General features: G+C 49.3%; 1 protein-coding gene across 5 annotated transcripts in view; it reads left to right on the plus strand.

Moving 5' to 3' along the window:
- RALGAPA2 (Ral GTPase activating protein catalytic subunit alpha 2) overlaps positions 1–20,628 on the plus strand; it is a 1,781,019-nt gene that overhangs the window by 1,696,554 nt on the left and 63,837 nt on the right. The window contains exon 40 of one of the 5 annotated variants that reach the window (XM_086927515.1): positions 16,125–16,164. The exons of the other annotated variants lie outside the window; for them this stretch is intronic. Within the exon in view, the coding sequence (XP_086783641.1) occupies positions 16,125–16,129 (5 nt within the window). The 3' untranslated portion in view covers positions 16,130–16,164. The remainder of the gene's footprint in view (positions 1–16,124; positions 16,165–20,628) is intronic. 5 annotated transcript variants of the gene reach the window in all.

Raw genomic sequence — 20,628 nt, forward strand, 5'->3', positions numbered from 1 at the left:
TTCTTCTCTAGAGGGGGAAATTATTATTGTTTCGGTCCGGTCTGGACATCTCGGAGGTACTTAGTCGTGCCATGGCTTCTTCGGTTGCACTTCGTCGCCATGCCTCGCTTCGGGACAGTGTGTTTCCAGAGAATGTTTAGGAACGGCTAGTGAATCTTCCTTTTGATGGTGCTCTTTTGTTCCACGCCCCTGCGGACTCGGCCATTCAGAGGTTCTTAGTGGGGCTTTAGATTGTGATTCTGGGCTCTTGCTGAGCCGTGTTGGTGCTGAGATCTGAAAGAGACTAGTAGCCGCAGATTTCTTAACTTAGAATTATTCCCAGGCCTGAGACTGGATCCGGAAAACTTTTTGCCACAGCATCCTTGCGCGCCGGGGGGACGGCATCACGGGACTCTGCCCAGGCGTTGTCCGCGTACGTGACGTCAGCAAGGTCACATAAGTCCCACCCCGGCACGCCTACGTCAGTTTTTTCCTTTTCCACATTCAACGCAGAACCGGTTCGTGCTCCGGGCCTGTTTAGGCCTTCCTTTGGCTATTGCGTGTGTTTGTGGGAACAGTGTGCGGATGCCTTCGGGCTTTAAGACGTGCTCGTCTTGTGGACGGCTGATGTCGGCGATGGGCCCTCACCTCATTTGCAGGTGGTGCTTGGGGGACCATCACGACTCCTCTAATTGTGAGGCGTGCCAGCAGTTGAAGCCGAAGTCGTGGTGGGAGCACCGGATGAAACTTCTATTGGCTCGCATGTCCAGATCGGCTTCGCCACCTTCTTCAGCTTCTGCGGAAGATTTTTTAAGCAGCCGTCGCCGCCCTCATCCCTCTCCTAAGCCGCAAGAGCGTTGCTCCCCTGTTGGTAAGTGTTGCAGTTTTTCCCGGAGGGCTGGTTTCTGGCCTGTCGGGGGCGTGGGCTCTCAGCGGGTGATGCGGCCCCGCGTATCGTCCCCCTATCATCTGTTTCCCGGTGAGGGGTCGTTAAGAGCCCAGATGGAGACATATGCGGCGGCTTTTCAGGCCTCGCTGGCTTCTTCTCCTCCTCTTCCTTGCCCTCCTGGGATGTCAGCGGATCCCTTGCAGTGTGCGGGACCCTCCAGGGTGTCGCCAGCGGCTCTGGCCCCGGCACCAACTGGTTCGGATCCAGGCTCGGAGGATGTGGTGGGTGCGGCCCTTCAGGGGTCCCTCCTTCGGACCACGGTGCCCCGGCTTCGCTGCAAACTCCTGCGGGAGTCCCTGTGGTGTCGCGGGAGGTCGCTGGGGCTCGGGTCGCATCCTGGAGCCCCTCTCGGCCCTATGGACAGGCGATCTTGTCTGAGGTCAAGGTGACGCCGATTCGGCGCCGGCAGCTGCTGGCCTGGCGGCGCCACAGGGGTCAGCAGACCCCCCACGTCCCATCATGGGTCAAGGCTAGCGGGGGACCACTTGTCCCTCCACGCAGGCGGCTGCCTCGTCGGAGATCGAGCCGGCCTTGCCGGCGCCACAGGGGTCGGCGGGCCCCTCTCGTCCCCTCATGGGTCGAGGTTGGCGGGGGACTCCTTGTCACTCCCCGGGTCCCTCTTTTCCCTCCACGCAGGCGGCTGCCTCGCCGCAGGTCGAGTCGGCCTGGCGCCGCCATGTGGGTCGGCAGGCCCCTCTCGTCCCCTCATCAATCGAGGCTGGCGGGGGACTCCTTGTCACTCCCCGGGTGCCTTTCGTCCCTCCACGCAGGCGGCTGCCTCGTCGGAGGTCAAGTCGGCGCCGTCCCTTAGCCGCTTCGGTTCCGGCCCAGCCCCGGTCTCCTGCACTGTGTGATGTGGCGGAGGCCTGTCCGGCGCCTCCTTTGGCGCTGGGCGACGACGACGCCCTGCTCCAGGTAGTGGACTCTACGGCACCGGACAGGCGTCAGGTCGTGGACTCATCTTCGGACGCCCCCTCTTCCCTGGAGGTTGGGTGCCTGCTGTTGTCATCCTCGCCGGAGATGGGCCGCTGCGTCGTGGCTTTTTAACCCGACGTCATCAAAGTTCGGCTCCTCGCCGTCGCTGCGGTTTTCGCCAGTGGAACCACAGGTCCCCTACTCCCCGGCGCCTCTTCCTCCTTTCCGGATCTGGCCCTTCCCCACTCCGATTGGCTTTGGGGAGGGCCGCCTTAGTTTGCAGCCGTCGCCAACAGAGGAGCTGCTTTCCCCACCGCTTGGCCCTACGTAGGCGGTGCGGCCTTCGCTCGCGCTGTTTCCACGGCTGTGGAAATTTTGCGCATGGGTGATCCGGCTGCCCATTTTTCCCGTGGATCATCTTCTGGAGGTTCTTCACCAGGGCTCTGGTGGTAGGGAGCTGCTGCTTCCCTTTGAGGGTTCCCTCCATTCTTCTCTGACAGGGGCTTGAGGGAGTCGCACCACGGGGGATCCGGTGTCCCAACACCTTCTGCAACGGCACTTTCCAGCACCGAGTGACCCGGTGTCTACCCTCCACCACTCTGCCAGTGGCCCCCTTTTGTGGACTGCCTTTCCCTCCCTGCCATCGCTGTTGTCTCCACCATCACGGGAGGCCCGCTGGCTGGATTCTTGGGGGCGCAATATGTTTGCTGCGACCAGTGAGGCTCTGCGGGCCTTTAAAACTTAATGTGTATTGGCTAGGGCCACCTCTTGCTTGTGGGACTCAGCGGAGTCCCTTGGATCTGCAGCTTCTCAGGAGGGTGCTGGTGTTGATTTGCGGCACCATGCGTTAGATGGTCGGGAGCTGGCGGCGTTTATTCTTCCCTTCGCTCACAAGGCGTACAAGGCTCCTTGCCTGGGCGGACAAGGCTCCTCGCCCTGTCCGTTGGACTAGTCCCCTGTGTGACCCTCTGTTATGTCCAGCCTTTTGGGGTCCTTTCGCAGACCCTCCTTCCCCGTGGGTATGGCTAGGGTATCTATTCTACGTTAAGGAATCTGCGGCTAGCAGTCTCTATCAGATGTACTAGCTGCAGATTTCTTCATGGCCTGCCCTTCCTCCCTGTTCAGCAAGGACCTTTGGCTTGGTCTTCTGCACTCGCCTCGCGGTGGGTGGTTGTGTCTTCTGTGAGTCCATTCTTTCGCTCTTTTTGACGGGATGATTCATCTTGTTTCTTGTTCCTTCCTCCTCTTTGGCGTATTGGAGGGTGGGTTTAAAGGTACTCCTGTGCCCCTCTGCTCTGGTTGCTCCAGGATTGGGGCTTGCCTTCACTCTCTTCTCTCCCCTCCCTTTCCCCTTTTTTGTTATTAGGGGTCATGGCCCCTCTGCTAACCTCTGGCTTGGGGTCATCTGGCCGTGCCTTTGCCCCTTGTTCATTTGGGGGGTTGTCGCACTCTGTGCTGGGGTTGCCTTGGAGGTTTGTCGTTCCTGTTTGTCCTGGAACTGTTTCCCCTTTGTTGGGGTTGTAGTCCTGCTAAATGTTGTCATGACATTTTGCATTTGTTCCCAGTCTCCAGAGGGAGACTGTCTACATACTGGCAGGGTGGCTGCTCAGGACTCTGATCTGTTCTTTCTTCTTTCCCTGTGTTTGGGTACTGCAGTGTTGACACTGCTCCTTATGGTGGTGTTCGTCACCATTCCTTTTTCCAATTTTTCTTCTCTTTCGCACACTGTTCCCATACTCCCACAGTTTTGTCTGATGGCTCCGCGTTGTGGGGCAGAAAAGTTCTCTGAAGAAAACTAACGTAGGCGCGCCGGGGTGGGACTTATGCGACCTCGCTGACGTCACGTACGCTGACAACGCCTGGGCGGAGTCGCGTGATGCCGTCCCCCCGGCGCGCAGGGATGTTGTGACAAAAAGTTTTCCAGATCCAGTCTCACGCCTGGGGATAATTCTAGGTTAAGGAATCTGCGGCTAGAATCGTCTCTACCAGATACATTGTTGCATTAGGCCTTCTGTTGTTCTATTGGCTGATTGGCAAGCCATCTGCAGGTTCTCCACTGGTCTTTTCTGTTTTTCCTCTGCTGGGGAAGGTTTTTTCCTAAGAGGCTTCCCATGTTTAGGGACGTGACTTGCCCTATGTGGGGTTCTGGTAGCTATTGTATAGCTCTGTCATGTGCTGGGGCGGTGGGGTCGCATTCGGGCCTCTGCATTTTCCGTGGTGTTACGGTATGTCGCAGGTGCGTTCCTTTTGATGAGGGTTTAGGTATGGCTCAAGCTGCGCCCCGGGCTGTCCTTCTCCGGGTTGCGGCGTTGCTAGCCTGGTCTGGCCTGTTGTCTGCGGCCTTAGGTTATAGCCTTACCTGGTTCTGCTTCTTTGTTGTTTGGACCGTGTATGCAGCCTTCTCCCTTGGGGTGTGTCCAGGGCCTTCTCTGCCTTCCTGGCCTCTGTCTTTGGCTGGTGTCGGGTTTGTCCTGGGTGCACCGTTCCGTGCTGTTGTCTGCTGTGTTTGTGCCTTAGGTGCCGACCTGCTGTTCTTTTGCATCACTGTGTCTTCTTGTGCCTCCTTGGGTGCTGCCTGTCCCTGTGGGGTGTTGGGTGTTTTTCCCCTGGGCGACCTCGGGTTACCCGTCTGCTCCACCTGCCTTATTGCCGAAGGCGCCATTCTGTCTTGTCCATTGTCTTCTGGCTGTGATAGGCTCGGCTGTCCTCTTCACTGGGCTTTCCCGGTGGGTGGGTGGGGGAGGGGGGCTTGCCTTCTCTCTCTCTACCTCTTTCCTTGGAGTCTCTCGGCTGCTCTTCTTCCTAGGTGCTCCTCTTCATTGCTTGAGCCCCAGGAATCCTGGTGGTGATTCTTGGTACCTTGGATGGGTGCGGGGTGCTTTGGCCTCCTTAGCCTTGCCTTTGTTTCCCCTGCTGCTTAACGGCGGGTTGCCTCTCTTCTTGTCTTCCCTCATCCCTTCTGGGATTGGGGTCTTCTGAATGCAGGGGTTCCCCTTGCCTGGGGGGACAGGGTTCCTTCTCTGTCCGCTGGCCTCATCCCCTGTGGGACTCTCATATCCAGGCTGGTGGGGTCCACTTGCAGACCCTCCTCCCCCTTGAGTATGGCTAGGGTATCTATTCTACGTTAAGGAATCTGCGGCTAGTAGTCTCTATCAGACGTACGAGTTACTTACCTTCGGTAACGATATATCTGGTAGAGACGATTCTAGCCGCAGATTCCTTCACGACCCACCCTTCCTCCCCGTTCTGCAAGGACCTTTGACTTGGTCTTCTGCTCTCGCCTCCCTGTGGGTGGCTACGTCTTCTGTGAGTGCCTTCTCTCACTCTTTTTTGGCCGAATGTTGTCCTGTTATTTGTTCCGATTCCCCCCCTTGGGTCATTGGAGGATAGGTTTATAAATGCTTCTGTGCCCTTATGCTCTGGTTGCTCCAGGTTGGGGCTACCTTCACCCCCCTTTTTTTTCTTTCCTCTCCTCCCTTCAGTGTTAGGGGTTCTGGACCCCATGCTTGGGTGCCCCCTGGGTTGGGGTCTTTTGGCCGGGCCTCTGCTCTTGTTCCTATGGGGATGTCACATTCTGCGCTGGGGTTGTTCTGGGGTTTGTCGTTCTCTGTTTGCCCCGGACTGGTTCCCCTCCGTTGTTATTGATTGGGGTTGTAGTCCTGCTACATGTTATCAGGAAATGTTTTCATATGTTCTTTGTCTCTAGGGAGGGCTATTTTCGTACTGGCAGGGTTGCTGTTCAGGGCGGTGCTCTGTTCTTATTCTTTTCCCTGCCCTTAGGTGCTGCAGTGTCTGGAACTGCCCCTTATGGTGTTGTTCCTCACCATTCCTTTTCTATGTATCTGCTCTTTCGCACACTGTTCCTATACTGTTTCCATACTGTCACACTTTTTTCCCTGATGGCTCTGCGTTGTGGCGCGGAAAAGTTCTCCGAAGAAAACTGACGTAGGCGCTTGGGTGGGGCTTATGTTGCCTCACTGACGTCATGTATGCGGACGTCAGGGCGGAGTCGCATGATGCCGCCCCCTCCCCGGCACTCAGGGATGCTGGGCAAAAAGATTTCCGGATCCAGTCTCACGCCTGGGGATAATTCTGCGTTAAGGAATCTGCGGCTAGAATTGTCTCTACCAGATACATCGTTACCGAAGGTAAGTAACTCGTACTTTGGTTCGTTCCTGCATTCTTTTTGACCTGGCTTTTGCCCTAAGAGGCGTTCCCCGTTGTCCGGGGTATACTTACTCCATGTGGGGTACATGTACGCTATTATATAGCCTTGCTTCACTCACCTGGATCTGGTGATATTGTGGGCTCCAGGCACTGATTGCATGTCCATTGTACAGTGATTTATGCTTTTCCTGGATGCCATCTGACTTTGCCAGGGTTATCCATCTCTTTAGAGGTTTCATGGTCTCCTCTTCGAAAACGGCTCCTACCTGCTCTGAAATATGCTAGCCTTGGTCCGGCATATACATTATGGCTACATGTCGGTTGCCTTGGTTTCTTCTTCCTACCTTGCCACTTCTGGTCATGGTTGCGCAGTTTGAATCAATATCTCCATGTGTGGGGGGAGCCTTTTTAGATAGTTGCAAGTTCCCATAGGGTCCTCCTGGCTTCCACTTCCTGGGGGGTTTTCCAATTGTCATATGCCCCTTTTTTGGTGTTCAACACTATCCGTGTCTTTTGAAGTGTTGGTCTTGGATTTGAGGATCCTTCTGCCATTAGTTCACTTGGCGTTTTTGACCTCTCCCTTTGGAGTGGCCTACTCTTGCTAGAAGTACGCCTGTGGGACAGTTCTTCTGATGGCAGTGGTCTTTAATTGCTGTCGACAAGTCTATATGGAGTTTGTTCCTCCTTCTGGCTTTCTGCTACCCGGTCGGGCACCCTTCTGTTCCTGTGTCAGCCACTTAAGGTCTCTATTGCCGTTTGCCAGCAGCATATTCTACCTGCTTCAGCGGTTGATGCTTTTGCCCCTCTTACCCTTTATGGTTGGGTGTGCGCTTGACCTGCTGGCTATCTCCTATGCATTGCTCAGGTTCTGGCTTGCCTTTTGGCTCTTGCCACCGGCCTTTTATAACTGGTCTGTTAGGCGCTGGTTGCATCTCTTCATGTTCATTCTCAGCTTGGGTTAATGCACTTTCGTGCTCAATTTAGCAGAGAGGATCGATCTCGATCTCTCTCTCCTCTCTCTCTCCTCTCTCTCTCTCTCCTCTCTCTCTCTCTCTCTCTCTCTCTCTCTCTCTCTCTCTCTCTCTCTCTCTCTCTCTCTCTCTCTCTCTCTCTCTCTCTCTCTCTTTTTTTTTTTCTTGGAATCATACCATTCTATCTGTCATTTTATACTGGTACGGTATGGCACCATTCTGGTATGTTGTCGGATATCTTATCCTGTTATTTCTGCTCTTTGAGCTGCTGGGGTTGCTGTCAGACTGTTCTGCCGCAGTTTTTTCCCCTTTTCTCTGTCAGCTTGTTGACGGATCGCATGCCTGCCACTTTCTGTTGTCCTGTCGCAGACCGACCCACCCCTTTAGGGGTATGGCTATGGTATCTATTCTAAGTTAAGGATTCTGCGGCTAGATGTCTCTGTCAGATGTACGAGTTACTTACCTTTGGTAACGATGTAACTGGTAGAGACGTTGTCTAGCCACAGATTCCCACCCAGCCTCCCCATTCTGCGAGGACCTTTTCTAGTGGTGTTCTCCACTGGCATCTTCAGTTGCCATAGGAGTCTATTTTCTGGTGCTTCAGGGTGTTGCACTCCTCTGGGTGCTTTCATATACAATTACCCTCTGCTGAGGGACTTCTTTTCTGTTATATGGTACCTTTGATTCACGGGAAGGTTTGTTTTCCTCTCCTGTTCCCTTCCCTTCAGTCTGCTCTACTGCCTCGGGGTCCTGGTCTCCTCGTGGTCATCCTCTTTGAGGGTCGGTTGTGCTCTGTTTCCTACCTCTTTTGTTACAGGGGAGAGGCAAATCTTCTCTTTCTTTTCTACAGTGGACTATTGTTCTTTCTGTGTTCCTTTCTTACTGGACGGGACAGTTCCACATGACACTATCAGTCTATTTCTGTCTGTTGTATGTTCTTCCCTTGTTGCACTCAGGGAGGGGGCCCCACTTAACCTGCAGGGCTCTTTCTCACAGTCTCCACTTATATGTGTAGATGGTGTCTGTCCTGTCTTTAGGATGGTGTTTCCCACCATCCCCCTTCTTTATTCACCGAATTTTTATTCCTCGCACACTATTCCCATACTTTCACAGTTTTTAGTGGTGGCTCCGCGTTGTGCCGCGAAAAAGTTTCTCTGAAGAAAACTGACGTCAGCGCACTGGAAGGGACTTCTATGACCTCGCTGACGTCACGTACGAGGACGCTGGGTTGTGTGGCGCCGTCTCCCGGAACGCAGAGGTGCTGCTGCAAAAAATTTCCGGATCCGGTCTCACGCCTGGGGATATTCTAAGTTAAGCCATCTGCGACTAGACAACGTCTCTACCAGGTACATCGTTACCGAAGGTAAGTAACTCGTACTTCTGATGGCTACTTCTAACCCCAAATTGCTCATCTTTAGAATATCCCCTGGTGCCAGACTGAATCCAGAAGCTTATATAGCAGTTCTCCCACATGCCGCTAGGTGGCGCCATGCAGCTCCACATTGACCTCATTCTACCCCAGAAGTGATGGACCGGAGACGCATATAAACATCACCAGTGTGCGCCAACGCCAGTTCCTTTCTACTATATGTTTGAATACAGATCCGGAGCTCTGCTCTCTCTTTCAGTAAGATTTACTACATTTTTCTTCAAAAAATTCAAAAACTGTTCAAGGAAATTATGTTCTCTCCTAAAACTACAGGTTTCGAACCATGCTGCAACTGTCTGGAACAGATATCAGTGACAGATCTGCACGGGGTACCTTTAGAATTTGGGCTCCAGGCACAACTCATAAGTTGCGCGAAGAATGCACCTTGATGAATCCAAAGGAAATCCAAAATCATGATGCAGAGCTGTACATTGCCACGCATCAGCAAGAGCCACACAACTCCCACTCCTTCAAGAAGTCAAGGGCACAGACCTATTTTAGCTCTCAAAACAATTCCAGCAAAGATCCTTTTTGCAGTTGAGGTTTGTCTGATAAATCCAAGTCCAGTGTGAGGCAGAAATAAAACAAGACTAAGCAGAACTCATCCCTATCCCGCCTCTCTCTCCTCATCTGAGAGGTCACAAGGAAGTAAAGGTGCCACTTAGTCTTGTTCTTATTATTCGTTTGAGGAGGACATTCCATAGTTGGTCCCGATGCACCCCTAGCTTTGTGACATGAGTGATACCATAGCAGATAGAGACCTTTAGGGAGGCCATGTTACGTATTTTTGGCACTCTTTCGGTTCCCTCCTGCATGCCTTCAGGACCCAAAGATCGGTAGGGGCCTCCAGTTGGGTTACTGTAGGTGGATCCCTCCTTAGTGCCATCTGTGCCTCTACACCTGCTGCAGGTTCTGCACTGACTCAGGTGCCAGCTCCAATACCATCTCCACGACCTGCGCTCATTTCTTCGATGTCTAACTGCACCAGTGCCGTAGGGGGCCCCTTTGCCTATTTCCGATTACGAGCAGAACTAGTCTTGACTCGTATCAAGGTTGCAGCCCAATTTCATTCACATACACAGAGTCCCTGTGCAGTTCGATTCAGAAAAAATGATTCCTCCACCTCAGAGTCGCCCTCAAGTGCTCCACCAACTGTTCGGTTCTGACTGTGATGAGGGTTTTTCTCTCATTAAGTAATAACAGAGATGGTGATGATTTTTCCCCACAATATGATGAAGACAATTTGTATATGAAATTTACAGGAGGACAGTAGACTTGATTGTTCCCCCCTGATACTGTATTGATACCTCCCCCACAGCCACCAAAGGAAGAAAGTGAATATTTTATAGTAGTGGTTAGACTTGCTGCTGAGGTCTGGGTCTAAAACTTCTTCTGTGGAGGTAAAAAGTAATGTCCTTACTGACGTCTTTCAGCCTGGGCAGACTGCCTGTGAGCCCTTACTGTCACTCAACAAAAACCTATCTGATGGGCACTTGGTCAACACCTTGCTTGTGAACAGGCAGGTTTCAAGACGCCCCAGGTCTGCATGTAGCGACCCTAAAATTTTCACTCAGCACCATACTCTGCAGAGTAAATCCTGACTCATTTCCAATGAAAGCCCTGGAAATGGAGCTCATTGAGGTATTCGAGAAATGAATGTTTTCTTTGACCATCCTAGCTGTAAGGTCAGTCAACGCAAGTTGCTTACTAGGACAATACATACCCGCCCTTTGGGACATTGTTAGTGAGATTTTGCCGGCAGTCTTAGAAGAGTTTTAAGTCCTTCCTGGCTCAGGCTATTCAAGATGGACAGTATTCAGCCAAATACGTGATTAAGGCTGGCATGGACATTGCTGATTGGTTGTGGCAAGCAGTTTGCACTAGTGTGGTGCTCCACTGCAACATATAAATTAGATGCATGGGCTTTCCTGGTGATGCGCAAGCATCAGTTATAGATATTTCTTTCCATGGATTCTGCCTTTTTAGCACGAAACCTGATTCTGCCCTAGAGCTCTTCGAGGAAATTTGAGCCATGACATACTGTTTGGGCCTTTAGATACATGCATACAATTCCCTCAACCTTTTCAGACCCTCAAAGGCTACTCCAGAGGCTTAGCATACAGGCATTGGCCAAACTCAATTCCCCTCCACAAGCCCTTCACCCCCACCTCCCCTGTGGCAGTCTTCTCAGCCTTTTCGTGGCTGGAGACGGGGATCAAGCAGACCACATACAAGTCACCAACAACAGCAACCTTCCTAGTCCTCCACTTCTGCAACATCAGCCGCCAAGCCACCCTTAGCGGCACCCATCCACTTTGTGGGATGCAGAATCCGTTACCTATCTCATCCGACAAAGGGACCTTCCAGATCATTCAATGTGGCTATACACTTCCATTTGTTTCAGGCCTGCTGCATATTCTGCCACATCAAAGCAGCTTTCAGAGAAGCTCCTGTCCATCTTGTTGCATGAGGTTCCGATTGTACTCTCCTAAGGAGCCATAGAATGGGTACAAGACTCTGAAGTTCAGCGAAGGGTTAAGGAAAAGTTCAGAAATTCGATGGCGCTCTACAGGTAGTGGTTGGAGGGTGATTAAGAGGTTTGGGTGGTTGGTGCTTCTTGGTCAGAGATAACCCTAATCTCTGAGAATAGAAGGGAGAGAAGAGCTCTACCTTCTGTGTACATGTAAACAAAGTCAAGCGCACACAACCTGAGTTAGTTCATAGGTACGGTGTAGTAACATTCGATGAAAGGATAAGATCAAACTCCAATGTTATTGTCTTGTTTGTTTTTTATTTATTTGGTGAGAGTATTGATTTCACAAAAAAACAGCCGACACGTGTTTCGTCAATATCGGGGTAGGCCCGTGACTCTTCAGGGCTGTCGAAGTTAGGTTGAGCGTAGTATCGTGGGACCGGTGATAATTCCAACCCGGTCCTAATCGGGTGTGAGTTATAATAGACACAAGATGAAAGCGCTTTTTCAAGCGTCCAGTGAATGTGTTGCGGGTATCAGGGTCCGCCGCCGGGTATGCAGTCAGATAAATAAAGGCAAGCCAATCCGCTTGTCCTTGGTTGTCGGCTTGTTGCCGTTTCCGAAGGGGTTGGGTGACGACATCCCAACCCCTTCGGAAACGGCAACAAGCCGACAACCAAGGACGCAACACATTCACTGGATGCTTGAAAAAGCGCTTTCATCGTGTGTCTATTATAACTCACACCCGATTAGGACCCGGTTGGAATTATCACCAGTCCCACGATACTACGCTCAACCTAACTTCGACAGCCCTGAAGATATTGACGAAACAAGTGTCGGCTGGTTTTTTGTGAAATCAATACTCTCACCAAATAAATAAAAAACAAACAAGACAATAACATTGGGTGCCAGACTCTGAAATAGGCATTTGTTGTTATTGACACGATTTCCTCATGCCGAAAAAAGATTAAAGCCTTCATCCTATCCTAGATCTTTTTCCTCTGAACATCTTCCTGTGGAAGGAAAAATTCAAGATACTCAAGTTAGTCGGGGCTCTGTCTGCCCTGGATCACAACGCCTCTATGATAGCCTTGGACCTACATGTCGTTTACTTTCATATGCCCGTCCTGAAGTCCCACCAACGTTACCAGTGGTTAAAGGTAGGGCAGGAGCATTTTCAATTTACCGTGCTCACCCCCTTGGCTGTCCACAAAAATGATGGGGGTAGTCGTGGCATATCTTTGATGGTTTGAGATATGAGTATTTCACTACGTACATATGACAGTAAACCTCTTGACGTTGTTGGGATTCATGATCAACACTCTGAAGTCACACCTGACTCCTTAGCACAGCCGTCTCTTTGAAGAAAATCTGTCTTTGATATGATGCAGTTGTCGGTTGTCCCACTGTCATGAGTCCCGGACATTCAGGCTATGATCCTAAGGTTTCAGCCTTGATCCTGTGTCTCACTGAGAGTAATTCTGAGGACTCTTAGCTTATTGGCCTCCTACATCTCTCCTGTTTACTATGCCAGGTTTCATATGGAGGCTCTTTATTGGAATATGAAGTCTCAGTGGGCTCAGCACAAAGGGACCCTGTTGATTTCAATTGAGGATTTGTAGGAGACTGCATAAAAATGATAGTGGTAGCTGCTCGATTGCAGTTGGACCGGCAAAGAGTCCTCTACCTTCCCTACCAAAAGCTGACAGTATTGGTATCACATCACTGCTGGGTTGGGGAGGTCATCTAGGAGAGATGGAGATAAGAGAACTCTGGTCTTTGGCAGAAACACAACTCCACATCAGCCTGTTGGAATTGTGGGCCAGTCACCTGCATTGAAAGCCTTCCTATCCCCATTAAGGGGAAGATGATGGAGGTTCTCACAGACAACACAACTGCCATGTGGTATTGCAACGAGCAGGACGCAGTGGAGTCCTGAGTCCAGAGCTTCTACGCCTCTGTAGTTGGCTGGGGCGTCAGGGCTTTTATCTGATCATGAACCATCTAACCAAAAATGTGTATTTGTAAATTGCACATGCACCCACAAAGGGGCATATCGGCGCCGAATAACATATATTTATCTGGCAGGATCTTTAAATGCTAGGGCAGATGATCTAAGCCTAGAGGCATCTAGTGGATCACGAATGGCGATTACACCCTGAGGTGGAATAGGGCATCTTCCAACAGTAGGGAGAACCTTGGGTAAATGTTTTTGCCACCTTCAAGAACGTGCAGTGTCAACATTTTTGCATACTGGAGTTCCCAAGAAGGCTTTCTTTGGGAGATGCATTCTGGCTAGAGAGGAGCATGGGACTCATGTGCACCTTTCTGCCTCTGTCTCTCCTGCTCTGAGTTCTAAGGCAGATCTGGAACAACCAGGCCCAAGCCATTATAGTGGCTCCGTACTAGACCAGGAGAGTGTGGTATGCAGAACTTCTGAGAGTAAGCATCTGTTTTCCAGATCAGGTTACTGCTTCAGGAGCATCCTCTGTTACAGCAGCAAGGCATCCACATTTTATACCTCCATACATGGAGATTGAGCGACGGCAGTTGACTGCATTTGATATACTTTCTGCGGTTATGGGTGTGATCCTTGCTGAGAGGCGCCCCTCTACAAAGTTTGTTTATTCTGGGCCCTGAGTCAGATTTGTAGCTTACTGTGGAGCCCGCAATACAGACCTGTTGTATGCCAAACCATTGGATGTTTTGTTTTGGCCCAGCAAGGACTTGCAGGGAGCTCTATTAACAGTTGTCTGCCCTTTCAGTCTTTTTTGCGTTTACCAGACCAACCTTCCTTCTTTAAGTCACCAGTAGTAATAAATGTTATTAACGTTTTGACACATGCTTCCTCTCAAAGTATTTGTGATGCCACAGTGGGACCTTAATTTGGTCCTCTCTTTTCTCACGTGTACACCTTTCAAGCTGATGCACAACTACCTGTTGTGTCTTTCAACTCTAAAGACTCTTCCTTGTTGTGATCACTTCAGTTTGTTGCATAGGTGAGCTCCAGGCTCTTTTGGTGTAACTGTCTTACACCACTTTTGTTCCAGACAAACTGGTGCTGATGACCTGGGTGGCCTTCTTGCTGAAAATAGTGACACTTTTTCACGTTGGGCAATTCATCATCCTCCCAATGTTCTTTGTTCCGCTTCCCCCCTTGAAAGCAGAGGTTAGGCTCCATTTGTTTGGACCCCCAAAAAGTTTCAGTTTTTTGTGCGGTTCTCTGGGGCAAAGAAAAGTAAGTCAGTCAGGAAAGGACTTTGTCAAGGCGAATAGTCTTTTGGATTAAGATCTGTTACTCTTTGGCCAACAAGCAGACTCTAGAAGGACCATGGGGCTCATTCCACCAATAACAAGGATGCCAACACTATGTTGGCATGCAGAGAGCCTGCCAGTCCACAACGTGGGCGTCAGTGCCCATGTTCACAAAGAAATACTGCCTTAACAGCTGCGTCTGACTAAAAGGAAATTTTGTCCTTTTGGTCTTGCAGGATTTTCTGGTCTCAGCCCTCTCCACGGACCCTCGAACTTGGAGGAGGGGGGGGGGGGGTACTGCTTTGGTATCTATTCTAAAGGTGAGAAATCTCTTTTTCTGGTGGATATTCTATCTAACCACAGAATCATCACTACCCGCCCACCACCCCATTCTATGACGTGGACTCTTTTTAATATCTAAAAAGTTCTTAGGTTAGAAATCAGCACACTGGTAGCAACAATTGTTCATGCTCTGCATCGAATTGCATAGAAAAGGAAAATGAGAAACGGACGTCGGTGCACAAGGGGTGGCGTTTAAAAACTGATCTGCTCTGTCACTTCTGGGGGCAGAACAAAGGCAACAGGGGGAGCAATGCGGTGAAAGCTTCCAGAACCAGTCTGGCACCTGGGGATATTCTAATGGTGAGGAATTTGCAGCTAGATAGAGTATCCACCAGAAAAAATGTTACCGACGGTAACGCGCACTTCCATACATTTCACTTGATTTTTTTTTTGTTTACAGCTTTCCATGTAATCTAAATGACTACCAAAGTAGTATGTCAAAGAATGAAACCATACACTAAATATTAGTACACGACTAATCTTGTTGATCTCATTAAGGCCAATCCTTGTGACTTTGCCAATGCTGGAAAAAGAAGCAAAAATATTGCTTTTGAAGAAGAATGCATACCAGAGAAAAAGTGGTGAATGTTCATATTTAGAATAACCCCTAATGGAAGCACTTCCTGGAAGGAGGAATGATACAACTCCGGCAGATAGCATGAGGAGAGAGTAATACTCATCTGGGTGGACACGAGCCAAAGCCCACTCTACGCATATTTTAAGGAATTGCTAAAAAAAAAAAAACATCCAGACAGCTGAGTGTCAAGCTAGACCTAAAAAGGGAAGTTTACCACTCCCGCATAGGACACTATTCATTTATGAACATTTTAGATTTGTGTATACAATGTGTGCAAAATGCATTTGCGAGTGCCCTTCTTTACATGTTGTTGGTATATTAAAGCCAGCACGGTTGAGTTTGCTAGTGATTGTTGTGAGTATGGAATGTAAGCCTGTGTGCTGTCAAGTGATGAGAGCGCTGACAACAGCCCCCCCCCCCTTCCTGCAAGTGGTGCTTGACCTCCCTGTTTCGTGAACAATGATCCCTGAAAAAAACACCCATTGTGCATCGCCTTTTCACGTTTAAATATGTCACCAGTTGATTTGGCGTGTAATACGAGGAATGAAAATGAATAGGACTTGCAACGCGAGTTAAGACTTGTTTGCGGTGTACAAGGTGCATTACACTTGATTTAAGAACATGTTTTCCTTAATTACTTTTGCAGTGACGTGTGAGGTTGACATTTGGAAATTTAAATTCACGCTGCTTCGACTGGCAACGAAGTATTCTAAAAAGCTCGAGTTGTAATGTTAGTAGAATTATAGAACATGGATTTACTAGACTTAGTTTGGGGAGAGCGGGCATGACTTTACCCTTAACATCTCCCATAATCCCCTATCATTACCATGGAGTAGGCGAGGCCTGGTTCTTTTTTCTTGAATTTTAATAACTATTTAAGTTAGCAAAATGTAGCATGCAACTGTATTTACATTTATATAATCGATAGTATTCTTTGTTTTACAATTCGAATTTTAAGGCCTGTTTCTGGAGCCTTTTCCACAAATGTCTGATTGTCTCCTAATAGCTAACTAGTGGGCGTGCTTTGTGTTTATTTACTGGATGCTGTTTCTGTTCTTTCTCTTTAGATTAGAATATATAAAGGTCACTTTATCGTAATTGAAAAAGGTAAGAATTATTCTTTCAGCAGGCTGCGCCGGGACCTGCCTGCTAGCTCATTTCACTGCGGCTGTACTAACCGGCTTTTTTATGTTGCTTATTTTTGTTAGTGTCAAGTCTCTTTTATGTTTTTTTAACACCTCGTTCTTCCAAACATACACATCCCCATTAAGCACCTTGAAACAAGTGTCTCTGGAAATTGCCTGGCACTGTAGTGGCACTAACATCACACTGCTATAATATTAGCATGCTCCTGCCCCTGCATGTCTTGGCTTCAAGGGAAAACACACGTTTTTTGTTCCCCTTCTGCTTCTGTTTGCTTCGGGCGGAATCTGACACCAACACCTGCCACACTGGAAAATGTCTTTGTTGCTTGCACTTTTGTTTGAATTGCTGCAAGGAAGCCAATGGGAGTTAAATCCATTTACTTTTTTTGTTGCCTAAGCACCATGGAATAGGATCTAGAGATGGCGCAGATAGGAAGCGGCACGTGCTGGGCTGTTTGCTGGCCTGTTTGCTGGCTCTTTCAGTTAGCCCAGTCCCTAATAAGTGGCTGCTTTCCTCGAAGGGCAGATTGCCCGAGCCCGGGCTTTCTGAAAGGAACAGCTGGGGGCGGAGGTTGGGGAGGCGGGGAGACAAATGAGCCTAAAACAGTGAGCGCCGCGAGCCTCGAGATTGGCGGGGCGCAGTTTAGGGTCCCGGCAGCAGGCTGCCCCACACTCCAGGTGTGGCCTTAGAAGGCTTGCTGCTTTTGCTCGTTTGTGCGTCCGATTTACAAGGCTGGGCGGGAAAAGCAGAGTTCTGACGGCACGCTTGCTGTAACAGGACGGGGGTTGGTGGGTCTGCAAAGTTCTTTATTCCCTCCTCCTGATAAACAAGCATTTGCAATGCAATAGGTCTCGCATTAGGAAAGTTTGAGCTATTGGTCTTGTAAATGACAATTTTTTTATTTATGTGTTGTTTTTGAAAATAGCTAAATTAATAGCTTTGTCATTTACAATGCCAATAGTTATAACTTTCGCAAATGTGACACCTATAGCATTTGTAATGCAAAATGTTTGTATTTATGTGACTTCGATGTATTGATAATACAAATAACATGGCTTTTAATTTTTTATAATAATTAATACTTAAATAAAAGTGATTGTAATTTATAATGGCAAAAGCTTAAACTTTTGTAAATACCTTTTGTGAAGATTATGTTCAGTGTATTTTATTGTGAAGAAAATCCAAGAACAGAAGTGAAATATTAACATCTTTTTGTGACATTTGTAATAAAGCTTGAAACATTGAAAGAACATATTTGAACCAGTGATGCTGTGGTTGCGCTGAGTGATGCTGTGGTTGCGCTGAGTGATGCTGTGGTTGCGCTGAGTGGTGCCGAGTGGTGCTGTGGTGGTGCTGAGTAGTGCTGTGGTGGTGCTGAGTGGTGCTGAGGGATAATGTGGTGGTGCTGAGGGATAATGTGGTGGTGCTGAGGGAGAATGTGGTGGTGCTGAGTGATGTGGTGGTGCTGAGTGATAATGTGGTGGTGCTGTGGTGGTGCTGAGTGGTGCTCTGGTGGTGCTGAATGATGCTGTGGTGGTGCAGAGTGGTGCTGCTGAGTGATAATGTGGTGCTGCTGAGTGATAATGTGGTGCTGCTGAGTGATAATGTGGTGGTGCTGAGTGATAATGTGGTGGTGCGGAGTGATAATGTGGTGGTGCGGAGTGATACTGCTGAGTGAAGTGGTGGTGCTGAGTAGTGCTGTGGTGGTGCTGAGTGATAATGTGGTGGTGCTGAGTGATAATGTGGTGGTGCTGAGTGATAATGTGGTGGTGCTGAGTGATAATGTGGTGGTGCAGAGTGGTGCTGTGGTGGTGCAGAGTGGTGCTGTGGTGGTGCAGAGTGGTGCTGTGGTGGTGCAGAGTGGTGCTGTGGTGGTGCAGAGTGGTGCTGTGGTGGTGCAGAGTGGTGCTGTGGTGGTGCAGAGTGATAATGTGGTGGTGCTGAGTGATAATGTGGTGGTGCTGAGTGATGCTGGGGTAGCGCTGAGTGATGATGTGGTGATGCAGAGGTCAGAAAGGCACAAAAAAACGAGTCTAACAGAGGGCAGAAAGGCACAAAAAACGAGTCTAACAGAGGGCAGAAAGTCACACAAACCAAGTCTAACAGAGGGCACAAATGCTGGCAGAAGAAGTGATGGAAATGAAATACAAGCATTAGTAAGGTAGCTCATTCGATTAAGCAGGTGTTGTGAATACGTGGGTGCAATGCCAATGATTGTACTTCATTTGCACAATAAGCACCATCCCAGGATTTTTACTGGGGAGGTTAATAAAACTAAAAGAAGCCAGAACTTTTAAAGCAGTTAAAGAGAGCAAGAGCCACAGAAAATAAATGTTGTTTAAAGATTAAGACAAATAAGAGCTCCAGCACCTATTTGTATACTAAAAAAAGCAGTAAGAAGGCGGCTGAAGGCAAATTTGTTCAAAATTTTAAATTTACCCATAAACATTGAAAATTGCAGTACGGTTTGCACTTTGTTAACAAAAACTGTAGTTTTAACGCTGGCTCATGTAGCTGGATTAATACATCCTACATTACTGACATTGGTTTTCTAGAAAGTAACGGAGCCTAAAAGTCTGCCATAGTGTTAAAAATCACAGAAACCAAGGACTCAAGGAAACCAAGAAGAGTTGTCTGGGAATAAGCCTCCTAGTTGTAATGATCAAAATCTTTCAGTCAGCCGCATGTGTGAAATGCAAATTGGACTTGAGAGACGTCTTTTATCAGGAAAACTGCAACTTGTTTGTGGGTGAAGGGGACACGGGGAGCAGTGGGCGGTCACCCTGGGAGCACTGCCAGGAAATGCCCAGCTTGCGAAAACTGTATATCCCACTTATTGTAAAATCCAGTTGTTAAGTTCCACCCAAAAACTCGGCACACATTCCACCCAGTGTTGACCCAGGCCGTGATAGCTGAGGTGTAAAAAAAAAACACTGCAGGTTAGTTCTGCATTTAAATATTCCAGCTTTCAAATGCCTGGGAACTTTGGTAGCATCTGCATCACCCCTAAATGCAATATATATTCTTGGGCAGGACAGGGGCCTAACCGGACCGTCGCCAAGTACCGGCTGTGGCAGAGGAAATTCACACGGGTGAATGAAGGGGTATCGGTAGGGGCTAGTTGGGGGCAGAGTAAAGGGCTGGCGTCAGAGGGCAGGTGTGTGGCCAGAGAGTGGGCAAGAGAGAGTGAAGGCATAAAGGCAGGAGCGTGTACGGGGCAGCATGAAGGGCTGACGGCACACTGAAGCAGAAGCACACAGGGATACAGCCGTGTGTAGACAGAGCAATCAAATGCGCTCATAAGGTTCACGTACTTGCAGTCCACGCATACACTCTGCATAGAGTTTGAAAGCACAAATAAAAGTAAATAAACAAGATGTAATACTAGAATGGGGAAAGAAAGGGAGTGATGGGGAGCGAAGGAGAGAACAGGGAAAAGAAAAAGAAGACGGGAGAGCTCATGAGTGAACAACAGAAGAGGCACGATGTAAGCAGGAACAGAGAAGGGGTAGAGAAAAGGAGATGAGAGAAAGGGAGAACGAAGACATGGAGTGAAAAGGGTGAAGGCAAGAGAAGTTGAGAGGAAGAAAGAGGGTGCGAGAAAAGATGGCAAGAAAGAAAGAGAAGTGGAAACGCGAGACACGGCCTGTCGGCCATGAAAGTGAAAGTACGGCCGGCCGTGAGCAGTAAATAATTAGGGGAGGAGAAATACCTGAGGCAGAGTCACGCTGGGGGAAGCTTTAGATGCCTGTGGGGGGGAGGCTGGTGGCTTTGAAGTGCAGCATGCTGGAGGAGCGCGCACCGAGTGCTGGCAATAGAAGTGATGGTGCTGATACATTTCAGAAAAGCAGTGAGGCCTTCGCAATGGAGTGCGATGGGTGGAAGCAAGGGATCATGGAATGAAAGAAGGAAACTGGAGAGGTGAGGAAGGAAGGAAGACAGGAGATGCCCTTTCATGGACCTGATGGTGGCTGTGGTGTGGGTGCCAGCTCGAGAGGTAGATATTTCACATGGCACTGCTGTCTGTGTGCCAAGCCTGACTATGTTTGCCGTGTGTGGGTACAAGGCAAAGATGGAAGGATAGAAGCGCGGATGGGAGTAAGTGAAGAAGAAAAAGAGGTTGCGAAGCAGGAAGTGGGATAAACGTGCTGGGAGGAGAGATGGGTGGGGGGGTCTGGAGGCCTCGGAGCACGAGTGTACGGGCTGGGGGAGGGGGAGCACAGGGGAGAAAGCCTTTGATGCAGCAGGGGGCGGAGCGGATACCTTTAAAGAGCTACTGGCGGCACGTGAAGTGTGAAGCAGTGGGCGGGGAAGCTCTCGGAGGCAGCAGCAAATGGTAAGGGGAGGAGAGATGCTGGCAAGCTCGTGCACGAGAACGTGCACTTCTGGAAATCCGCTGGTTAGGTTTTAGCTTTCTGGTTTGAC

Source organism: Lissotriton vulgaris, chromosome 6 (assembly GCF_964263255.1).
Source record: "Lissotriton vulgaris chromosome 6, aLisVul1.2, whole genome shotgun sequence".
NCBI classification, from domain to species: domain Eukaryota; kingdom Metazoa; phylum Chordata; class Amphibia; order Caudata; family Salamandridae; genus Lissotriton; species Lissotriton vulgaris.